The 11,170-nt window shown below is 52.0% G+C and overlaps 1 protein-coding gene across 2 annotated transcripts; it reads left to right on the top strand.

The window, feature by feature from the left end:
* The first annotated feature begins 4,038 nt into the window (after positions 1 to 4,038).
* On the top strand, positions 4,039 to 10,775 carry PEAK3 (PEAK family member 3). 2 transcript variants are annotated; one of them, XM_027547128.1, is made up of 4 exons: positions 4,039 to 4,389; positions 4,777 to 4,859; positions 5,736 to 6,274; positions 9,258 to 10,775. In XM_027547128.1, exons 2-4 carry the CDS (start codon positions 4,778 to 4,780, stop codon positions 10,035 to 10,037), a joined length of 1,401 nt encoding a protein of 466 aa, XP_027402929.1. In that variant the 5' UTR covers positions 4,039 to 4,389; position 4,777; the 3' UTR covers positions 10,038 to 10,775. The 2 variants fall into 2 exon arrangements, with proteins under 2 accessions (XP_027402929.1, XP_027402930.1); XM_027547129.1 differs by having other exon boundaries at positions 4,774 to 4,859.
* Positions 10,776 to 11,170: the final 395 nt, after the last annotated feature.

The following is an 11,170-nucleotide window of genomic DNA, read 5'->3' as shown; positions in this document are numbered from 1 at the left end:
CTGCTGGGCCCTGGAGGCCTCTGCCATTAATATTTCTGGATGGAGGTGGCCTGAGGGCACCCAGCAGAAACTATGGCCAAGGGCAGCCTCTCACACCCCAGGATCACTCTCTGGGCCTTGGTTTCTTTCTTTTTTAAAATATTTATTTATTGGGCTGCACCAGGTCTTGGTGGCAGCACGCGGGATCTTCCATCTTCATTGCAGCAAGCGAGACCTTTAGTTGCAGCATATGGGATCTAGTTCCCTGACCAGGGATTGAACCTGGGTCCCCTGCATTGGAAGCGCAGAATCTTAGCCACTGGACCAACAGAACAGTCCCAGGACCTCAGGTGCTTCATTTGAACATGGGAAGAAACTGCCTTCCTACCCTGCAGGAGACAGAACCAGAAAAGGGAATGTGGGGGCACTCTGGGGCAACCCCTCCAAGCCTGATTTCCAAGAAGTCAGGAAGGAGTGGGCAGGCTGGGCCGTAGGACCCTCCCTTGGGGCCTCATCTCCCCTATCGTGCTGCAGTAAAGGCAGGTGAAAGACTGCCTCCTCCTGTGCCTCGGTTTCCTCATCCACAGGGGCCACCTGAGTCCCTGGTTCAAACCAGGTACAAGATCCAGGGTTTCCTGAATCCTGTCTTATCTTTGGGATGCAGCTGAGGGGTACTCCTTCCTCAGGTGTCCAAGGACAACAGAAGGGGCCTCATCCAGTTGGTGGCCAGAAACCCAAGGCGGGGCCCCTCAGAGGGGTGTCTGCGGCTGAGTGCTGTGTGCCCTGGGGGAAGTCACGCCCCCTCTCTGTGCAGTGTGCACATCCATAAACTGGAGGATTGTGGTCCTCTTTCATGCAGGGAACTGTATGAGCTTCCTACAGCCGCTGTGACAAAACTTAATGGCTTACAACAACCGAGATTCGTCATTCAACAGCTCTGGGGCTCAGAAGTCTAAAATGGATTGGAGTTGGTTCCTGCCAGAGGCTCCTGCCTTTTCCAGCTTCTAGAGGCACCGCATCCCTGGCTCACAGCCTTGTCTTCCATCCTCACAGCCAGCAACACAGCATCTCCCGTCTCTCTTTGCCTCTGACCCTCCCCATCCCTCTTATAAGGACCCCCCAAGGAATCCAGGGTCACTCCCATCCTCATCTAATCTGCAACCTTCATTTCCCCCTGTCATGCCACATAACATGTTCACAGGTCCTGGAGATGGACGCCTTTGGGGACTGTAACCCTGCCTGCCACCAAAACTGAGGCATTTTTCTCAGAAATGCCAAGTCATGGAAAATTCGGGAGCATCTGGCATCCAGAACCCTGCTCTGGGCAATGCCAGGGATGCAGGGAATTTGGCCTCAGCTCCTGCAGTGCTCCAAAAATACTCTTCAAATAGAAGAACAGCTTTAGGATCTGCAGAGGGCCTGACCCCGAGCTGGGGTAGCCAGACAGGGCCACTGTGGGGGTCACACACACGGAGGTCACATTTGAGGGTGAGCTGAGGCAGGCATTCCCCATTTCTAGGCTGAAGGGGAGGACTGTCCATTGGGGCTCGACGGGGTGTTGGGCATGTTGGGGTGCTGAACAGATGTTAGCAGGCAACTGCTCTCCTTCACCACAAAGCCCCCCACCCACTCCAAGGGGGGGCCTTTTTGAGGGGGTCCCAGACACTAGTTCCCCCCAACCCTGCCTGTCCTGAGTGGAGAAGTCCCCGGGGGTGTCACTGTTTGTTCCACCCTGGCCCCTCTGCCAGCTTTCCCCTACCCCACCCCAGGGTGAGGTGAGTAACCCTGAGCATAAAATTTAAGGGGGTGCCCAGATCTCAGTCATCAAGATCAATAGTCTAGGGATCTCCCTGGTCGTTCAGTGGTTAAGAATCTACCTTGCAATGCAGGGGATGCACGTTCCATCCCTGGTCAGGAAACTAAGATCCCACATGCCACAGGGCAGCTAAGCCTGAACGCCGAAACTACTGAACACGAACATCACAACCAGAAAGTCCACGAGCCACAAGAAAAGACCCGACATTAAGCAATGAAGACCCGTGTGCTGCAACCAAGACCTGACGCAGCCAAGTAAAATTTCAAAATAAAAATAATTTTTTAAAAAGATCAATAATCAACAAATGGAATCAATTCATGCCCCAAGTCCACAATGGACAGAATACCATCCTTTTGAATAAAGATCCACTCTGCCTTGGCATGACCCTGCCCCACTCCTCACACCCTTGTGCTGGCCCTCATTCCAACAAAACTTTATTTACAAAAATAGCCACCAGCCCAAGGGCCACAGTCTGCAAATAAGTTTTTTTTTAATATTATATTACAATGTTATTTAAGACATCACTCTGCCAACAAAAGTGCCTATAGTCAAAGCTATGGTTTTTCCAGTAGTCATGTATGGATGTGAGAGTTGGACCATAAAGAAGGCTGAGCACCAAAGAACTGATGCCTTTGAATTGTGGTGCTGGAAAAGACTGTTGAGAGTCCCTTGGACAACAAAGAGATCAAACCAGATAATCCTAAAGGAAATCAACCCTGAATATTCATTGGAAGGACTGCTGCTGAAGCCGAAGCTTCAATACTTTGGCCACCTGATGGGAAGAGCAGACTCATTGGAAAAGATCCTGATCCTGGGAAAGATTGAAGGCAGGAGGAGAAGGGAGCGACAGGACGAGATGTTTAGATAGCATCACCAACTCAATGGACATGAATCTGAGCAACGTCAGGGCGATAGTGAAGGACAGGGAAGCCTGGCGTGCTGCAGTCCATAGGGTTGCAAAGAGTCAGACCCGACTTAGTGACGAACAGCAACAACAAAAATGTTATTTATCTTGATTACTGGGCTGTTTTGTTTTGTTGGCATCACCTTAAATTCTGTGCCTAAAGTGAGTGTCTTGCTTGCCTCACCCTAATTAATCCTGGATTGGAGCCAAGGCCTGGCTAGGTGACTACCCCTCCCGCTGCCCCAGGGTCTTATGAAGGGAAGAATAAGAACTGGTAATCAGCAGGGGTTTGGGCAGTGAGGAGGCCATTTCCTCAGTACCTTTGGTCCCTTCTGGTCCGCCTGAAACAGGCTGGGATTTGTGGAATCCTTGTCCGGCATAATTCACAGACCCTTCTGCAAGCTCACGGTCCTCCCACTGCATGATTCTGAAATCCACCCAAATCACAGGCTGCCCCATGGATTAAAGATAGAGAACATCCATTCTGTGAATTACAGAAGCTGAGTGCCAGTAAAGAAAAAATATTGAATCAAGTCACAGACCCTCACACTGGAAATGCTGAAGGTCAGCAGGTCAGTGTGGCCCCAAATGTGGGGGATTCCATGAGATGGATTTGTCTCCTTCCCCACACCCAGGGGGCACCCAGTAACGGCCTGTAGACCTCTCAGCCCATCCTGGACCTGCTGTGTGACCCTGCGTGGACTCTAGCCCTCTAAGGGAAATGAGATGGGGCAGAACAAACTCAGCATGGAAGATGCTCTGACTACAAAACAAAAATGTCTTTGCATCTTCTCAACCGCAGTGACTTCTTGGTTCTTCCTCTACAGAGGGGAAGAGGCTGGGTTTCAGAGAGATGCCACTCACGCCTCTGAGCAGGTAAGGTAAGCCTCAGGCCCCCAGACAGTTTAGACAGCATGTACTTAAGCTAGAATTTCACACTGTCTGGCTTTCCCTGGATTTTCACCATTTCTTGATTTTCCATGTATGGTAATTCTATTATCAAATGTCTTTTTCTAAATCAATGCATTAAGGTGTTGGGGGAAAGGGAAGTGACTTGACTAAATTTAAAAAACAAATCCAACTAGTGTGGCTGGAGACAGCAAACAGGAGCCATTTTTCTCTATTTGCTGGAACACAGGAGTGGTGACTGGCCCAAAGTCACAGAGCAAATTACAGAACTGGGGCTCAAATGGAGCAGTACGTGCCAAGGTCCTGGGATGGGTGGGGAGTGGGGGCATGCATTCTGGGGGCTTCTCAGATGATCCTGCAGAAGGGGAAGTGGCTTTGGAGGAAGTGAAAACCACAGAGGAAAAGTCATCTGGCTGAATTTCTCCTTGAACCTTCACTTCTGAGGTTCCCTGCCTCCCCAAAGGTGGGGGGTCTTAAAAGCCTTGATTCCCTTCAACCTCTCAGGGCTCGGTCCTCTTGGCCGCCCAACTCGTGTAACCTTTGGGATCTCGGCCCGTCTTCCCTTCTCCTCCCATCAGCTTTCAGTCCTGGAGCCCAGCAGCCTTCATGGGGAAGTACTGCAGAAAGGCCCCCTCCCGTCTGGGCCTGTGGTCTAACAGTTGCCCTGGCGTTTCCGGTTCACTGCAGGGACCGGTCAGACAGTCCGGGAGGCCAGGAGCTGCAGCTATTGGGAGTTGGTCCTCAAGGGCCCTCCTGCCCCGAGGTCAAGCCAGTCCTGAAGGTAGGGCGCTCCTGGAGGGGGGCTGAGGCGGGGGCTGGGTGGAAGCAGGTGCTTTTCAAGGCTGGGGTGACCTAGAATCTAGGTGGGGCAGGGCTAGGGGTCAGGCTGCTGTTGGCGACCACTTGAGGGGGCTGAGCTCTGCGGACAAGGCCTAAGTACGGGTCCCTGGGTATTGTCACCGTATCCCAGATGCTACCCCTGCCCCCTAGATGTCTTGCCCTCCCAGCTGGACATTTTGTCTCTATCATAAGAGTTCAAGGTCCTTTCTGCAGCCCTGAAAGGTTGATGGGCGACATTCACCCAGAGAGGTCAAGCAACCCTCCCAAGGGCCACACAGCAGGGGGGGCCCTCACACACATGCCATCCACTCTGACCTTCCCCCAGCAGCATGAGCAACCTGGAGCCACCCACCAAGATGCCTGGGGCCAACACCCCCACCTGTTCAGCACAGCACACCTACAGCAACCTTGGTGAGAGCCTGGGAGGGGCCTTGGGTGGGCGGTGGGACAGGTGGCCGGTAGGGCAGCCAGAACAGGAAGGTTGGGTCTTTCATTACCATCTAAGGAATCATTTAACTCAATTATAGCAGCTTTTAAAAAATATTTATTTATTTGGTTGTGCTGGGTTGTAGTTGCGACATGCGGGAGCTAGTTCTCTGGCTAGTTCTGGGCCCCCTGCATTGGGAGCACAGAGTCTTAGCCACTGGACCACCAGGGAAGTCCCCTATAGCAGCTTTTTAACTATTTTAATAAAACTCTTTGTTTAAAAAAAAAAAATGGATCGCCAGCTTCTAAAAATGAGGAAACTGGAGCTCAGAGAGGCTCAGTCACCTGCCCAGAACCACACAGGAAAGTGGGGGCCGGATGTTCCTCTGCCACTGACTGGTCACTCCTCTGAAGCTTTGTTTCCTTATTTGCAAATTGGAGATGGCATCCTTAACTCGTAGGGCATAAGGTAGTTGAACGTTGGTATTTTCTTTTTTTGGCGGTGCAGTGCGGTTTTGTGAGATCTCAGTTTCCTGACCAGGGATTGAACCCCGGCCCCAGCAGTGAGAGCGCTGAGTCCTAACCGCTGGACCACCTAGGAACTCCCTATTTTTTTCCAGTCAAAACAACATTTTTTTGGCTACCCCATCCCACTTCCGTTGCATGTGGGAATCTTATTTCCCGCTCAGGGATGGAACCAGCGCCCCCTGCAGGAGCAACACGGAGTTTTAACCACTGCACCACCAGAGAAGTCCCCATTTTTTCCATTTTAGAGATGAAGGAATTACGGCCTAGGGTAGAATCCTGGGCACCCACTTCCCGTGTCCTCACGCCCTTCCCCCACTGCTTCCCCCCGTCCAGGTGAGGTCCGCACCCACCTGATGCCCTCCAAGGCCTGCCGCCCACGGACATCTGAGCCCCCCGCAACTGACCCGCAGCCCCTGCCCCCACCCCTGCCCAAGAAGACCCTCACCAGGACCCAATCGCTGCCCACCCACAAAGCCTCCAGCCCCAGCCTCACTCGAGCAGGGCCGCCTCGGAAGCCCCTTGTGGGGTCCCGCAGTGTGGATGAGAGCCAGGCAGGCGACGACAGGGCGAGGCCAGCCCAGCCGCCTGCAGAGCCATCCTTCAGTTCGCTGGACACCGAACTGGGCCTCTCCCTCCACGATCTGCACCACCCGGAGGCCGTGCACGCAGCTCTAGAGGCCCGGCAGCTGGAGGGTCTCCGCTCCGTGCACGCCCGGCTTCACACCCGGCTCCTGGGGGGCCGCCCAGGCCCCTGCCGGCCAGAGCACGGCTTTCGCCTCCTGGACAGCTCGCCCTGTGTGGAGAGCGGGGACGCCCTCTACTACCGCGTGGTGCGCGTGCATGAGGAGGCGTGGCACCTCCTGGCTGCCAAGGTGAGCCCCGCCCCCGCCCCGCCCCTCGGAGGTTTCCCCAATTTCCCCTCCAAGGCATAACCTAGGGCCCTTTCTTCTCGGGCCTAATTGCTTATTTTGCAACTAACACCGTTAGTCCTAGGAATCACGTTTCTAAGGTGTGGGGCCACCTACATTCGAGTCACCCGGGAGTCTTGTTAAAATCTCCCCACGCCTCTCAGGGGCTCAGGAGTCTGCTTTCTTTTTTTTTTTTCTCCTGCCACGGGACATGTGGGATCTTAGTTCCCCAACCAGGGATTGAACCCGCACCGCCTGTAGAAGAAGCTAGGAGTCTTAAACACTGGAAGTCCCCAGGAGTCTGCCTTTGAACTCACTACCCAGTAAATTCTGACGCTAGAAACCCACTGCCAGCTGATAGATACCACTTTCCATCATCAACATCTTCAACAAAATGTACTGAGCACTGTTCCTTCATGTCCTGTGCTGTTCTAAGGAGATTTAAACACTTTCATTCAGCTAATCCTCATGCAAGCATTACCATATTTTATTATAAGGTGCTTCTGTTTTATGCACCACCAAGAAAAAAAAAAAAAGATTCCTGTCAAATAAATGTGACCACCAAGAGTCAGATATGTCACCATTTTGGAGGAACCTCACCTATTTGACAGATTGTGCTATTATGAACCCATTTTACTGATGGGAGTGTGGAGGGAATAAGTTGTTGCTAGCTGTGAGTTCTTTCATTGACAGCTTGATCCTGGTTCCATCTTAGAGGCCCCTGGAGAGTTGTCGTGTTGGTTGTTTTGGGGGTTTTTTGGCCGTGCCACATGGCATGGGGGATCTTAGTTCCCCAACCAGGAATTGAACCCGAACCTCCTGCACTGGAAGCTTGGAGTCCTAACCACTGGACCACCAGAGAAGTCCCAAGGGACTTTATTTTTTTTTTTTTTTTTTTTTTTGGGGACTTTATTTTTAAAATACACACTCCCAGTGCCCTACTTCAGCACCTGTGCTTTTTAACCCCTGCCCCAAAGTGATTCAAATGTAATCTCCGGAGTTGATGTTCTCCTACTTTCTAGAAGGAGCTTTGCTGACCAGTACTGCAGCTGCTGGCCATGGGTGACTTCTGAGCACTTGAAATGGGGTTGGTCCTGACTGAGATGTGCTCTGAGTGCCAAATATACACCAGGTCTCAAAGATTTAGTATCAATAACAATTGTGTAAAAACATCTCATTAATATCTTTTTCATTGATGACCTGTTGAATGATAATATTCTGGGAATGTTGGATTAAATAAAATAGATTATTAAAGTTATTTTCAAGCTCATACAACTCCATTAAAAAAAAAAAAAAAGCTAATGAAAAATTAGGCAGAAGACCTGAAGAGACATTTTTCCAGAGAAGACATACAGACTGTCAACAAGCAAATGAAAAGATGCTCAACATCACTAAACAGAGAAATGTAAAGCAAAACCATAAGGAGGTATCACCTCACATTTGTCATAATGACCATCATCAAAAAGACCACAGATAACAAATGTTGGCAAGGATGTGGAGAAAAGAGAATCCTGTACACTGTTGCTGGGAATGTAAAATGATGTGGCCACTGTGGAAAACAGTTTAGAAGTTCCTCAGAAAACTAAAAATAGAACTGCATATAATCCACAACTCTAATCCTGAGTATATATCTAGAAAAAAACAAAAACACTCATTAGAAAATATATATGTGCCCCCAATGTTCACAGCAACATTATTTACAATAGCCAAGACATGGAAGCAACCTAAGTGTCCATCAACAGAAGATGTGGAATATATATACAATGGACTACTACTAATCTGCCATAAAAAAGAATGTAATTTTGCCATTTGCAACATAGATGAACCTGGAGGGTATTATCAGTTCAGTTCAGTCGCTCAGTTGTATCTGACTCTTTGTGACCCCATCCATGAACTGCATCATGCCAGACTTCCCTGTTCATCACCAACTCCTGGAGCTTGCTCACACTCATGTCCACCGAGTCAGTGATGCCATCCAACCGTCTCATCCTCTGTTGTCTCCTTCTCCTCCTGCCTTTAATCTTTCCTAGCATCAGGGTCTTTTTCATTAGTCAGTTCTTCGAATCAGGTGGCCAAGGTTTTGGAGCTTCAGCATCAGCATCAGTCCTTTCAGTGAATAGTCAGGACTGATTTCCTTTAGGATTGACTGGTTTGATCTCCTTGCTGTCCAAGGGACTCTCAAGAGTCTTCTCCAACACCACAGGAGGGTATTATACTTAGTGAAATAAAAGACAAATCCTGTATGTTTTCAATTATATGTAGAATCTAAAAAATTAAACTAGTGAATATTAAAAAGAAGAGGAAGAAGAAAGAGTTACTTTCACCTGTTTCTTTTCACTTTTTAAAATGTGGCTCCTGGAAATTTTGAATTACACTGTGACCTGAGCTGTATTTCTACTGACAGCCCAGCTCCAGCTCCTTTGCTGTCATCTTCCTCCTTACCAAGTGGCAAGTACAAGTGATGGACACCCTTTGGCAGGCTGGAAACTTTAACCGTTAAACACCTCCTCCCTGGCGTACTGTTAGTGTTAGTCACTCAGTCGTGTCTGACTCTGAAAACCCATGGACTGTGGCCCACCAGGCTCCTCTGTCCATGGGATTCTCCAGACAAGAATACTGGAGTGGGTAGCCATTCCATTCTGCAGGGAATCTTCCTCGACCCAGGTGTCAAACCTGGGTCTCCCACATTGCAGGCAGATTCTTTACCAACTGAGCTACCAGGGAAGACCCATAGCACCATCCTCCCAGGTGTAGTTTTCCTTAAATCATGTTGGCGAATAATATCTGAATTAACAAGAACCTTGCTTCTGGAGTGATCAGCCATAGTGGGGCAAGTTGCGGTGGGTGGGAAGGTTTCAGAACAGGTAGAGCCTCTGGGCAAGCTATGCTGGTTTTCAGGGTGGAGGGGCTCTGTGGTCAGGCTCTGAAGGCCCCCTCTGTCCCACAGGTGCCCAAGCCAGGAGCTGAGGAGACCCACACCTGGGGCCTGGAGCTACAGGTCTCTCTACGCCCACATTTCAACCTCCAGGGGCTGTGTGGCCTGTTGCCCGAGGGTTCACTGCCTGAGGCGCCCTGGAGCGGCTGCGTGGTGCTGGTGGCCGAGGTGCCAGAGCTCACTGTGGCCCAGTGGCTTGTGGAGGCAGGTGCTCGGCCACCGGAGGAGTTCACGAAAACTGTGGCCCTGCTGCTGCTGCAGCTGAGCGCTGCCCTAGAGCGCCTGGAGGCACGGGGCGTGGCCCTGGCCGAGCTGCGGCCTGAGAACATGCTGCTGGTGGCGCCTCGGGGCTGCATGGCCACCGGGCCCCCGCGCCTGCTGCTGGCAGACTTTGGACGCGTTCGCCCGCGGCCTCCCGGCACCCCCGGCATCCACGCGCGGCAGCTGAGCCGCCTGTTCCGAGAGCTGCTTGGCCCTGGAGCGCCCTTGGCCACACCCGTGGCCGCAGGCCTGGAGCGCCTGGCGGCCCAGCTGACCCGTGTGCGGCCCTCAGCGGCCCGGACACGCGGCGCGCTGCAGGCGCTGCTCTGGGGGCCCAGACCAGAGCTGCGCAGCCACGGAACCCCACTGGGGTCCTGGCTGCAGGTGCGCCGAACCATGCTGGTCCTGCACCTGGCTGAGCGGGCCGTGGGTGGGGAGGTGCCCGGTCTGGAGGACTGGCTCTGCTGTGAATACCTGATGGAGGCCACAGCGGCCTCAGTGGACCTCGCCCTCAGTCTGCTGTGGGACTGACCCTGCCCGTGAGTGATGCACCTGTTCCAGGACCCCTCCAAGTGGCAGGCCCCGCCCCCCCCTCAACCTCCCAGGGCTGGAACTGGTGGCTGGTGAATCCATCACAGGGTGGATGCCCCCTTTCAGAAGGGACCAACAGGCCAGCAGAGAATGCAGTTGGGAAATTAGGCCCAATCCCTCTTACTACCCCCAAGTATGCAGTTGCCCCCCTTCCAGGGCTGGGACCTAATGACCAGTGCTCGTAGAGGCTTTCAGAGCAGCCCATCCTGGTGTGCGATCACTGCCAGTTCATGCCTCTCCCAGTGATTGGAATTCTTCCCACCACCTTCCAGTAGAAACCAGGTGCCCTTGTGGTACTACGGTCTGATGGTCACTGTGTCCGTGGCAATGTGGACACTCCTCCCAAAGGCCCTGGAGCCTGCCCTTGTGCTGAGGATGGTGGTGTGAACTGTCAACAGCTTGTCAAGAACTGCTGGGGGCTTCCGTGGGGAGAGAGGTCCCTGGAACCTGAGACAGCCAGCCCACCCCAGCAGGGCCTGAGCTCACCTGCCCATATGCTCCCCTGGTTCCCATGCCCACCCCCCTACTCCCTCCACCCACTATGGCCTCCTTGCTCCCCCTCTGTGACACTAAATTCTGTCCAGCCACCAAATCTTTGCACTGGCTGTTTCCTCTGCCGGACTTGCTGAATCTCACCTCTTTTAAGCAAATAAAGTTGACCCTCCTGGGCGCTCTCCAGCTCCTGGCCCTGCTTCCCACCAAAGCACTTGTAACCACCTGCATTTATTCATTCATCTCTTTGTCACCTGTTCATCTCACCCATCAGGTTGAGTTCTGAGGCCCTGCCCATACTTAACACACACTATGTGTTTAATAGCATAGAATGATAGAATAAACAAAGTTGTTTACAGCCTCATCAGGGACCTAAGGGAGAGAATGAGGAGGAAGTTTCAATTTGTACCTCTGAAAAGTAGATACAGGAGCTCTGAGGGGTCTCAATGCCCTTGTCCAGGATCTCGTCATACCCCTTTACCAGCCATGGCAATGCTGGGGGGAACTTTCTAACCCCAGGTATGACCTGGTTCCTCTCCTGCTCAGACCTCTCCCATGGCTCCCTAGTGCCTTCAAAACAC

This window comes from Bos indicus x Bos taurus, chromosome 7 (assembly GCF_003369695.1).
Source record: "Bos indicus x Bos taurus breed Angus x Brahman F1 hybrid chromosome 7, Bos_hybrid_MaternalHap_v2.0, whole genome shotgun sequence".
In the NCBI taxonomy this organism is placed as follows: Eukaryota; Metazoa; Chordata; class Mammalia; order Artiodactyla; family Bovidae; genus Bos; species Bos indicus x Bos taurus.
The sequence above is the reverse complement of the archived record's forward strand: the minus strand, read 5'-3'. Positions and strand labels throughout refer to the sequence as shown.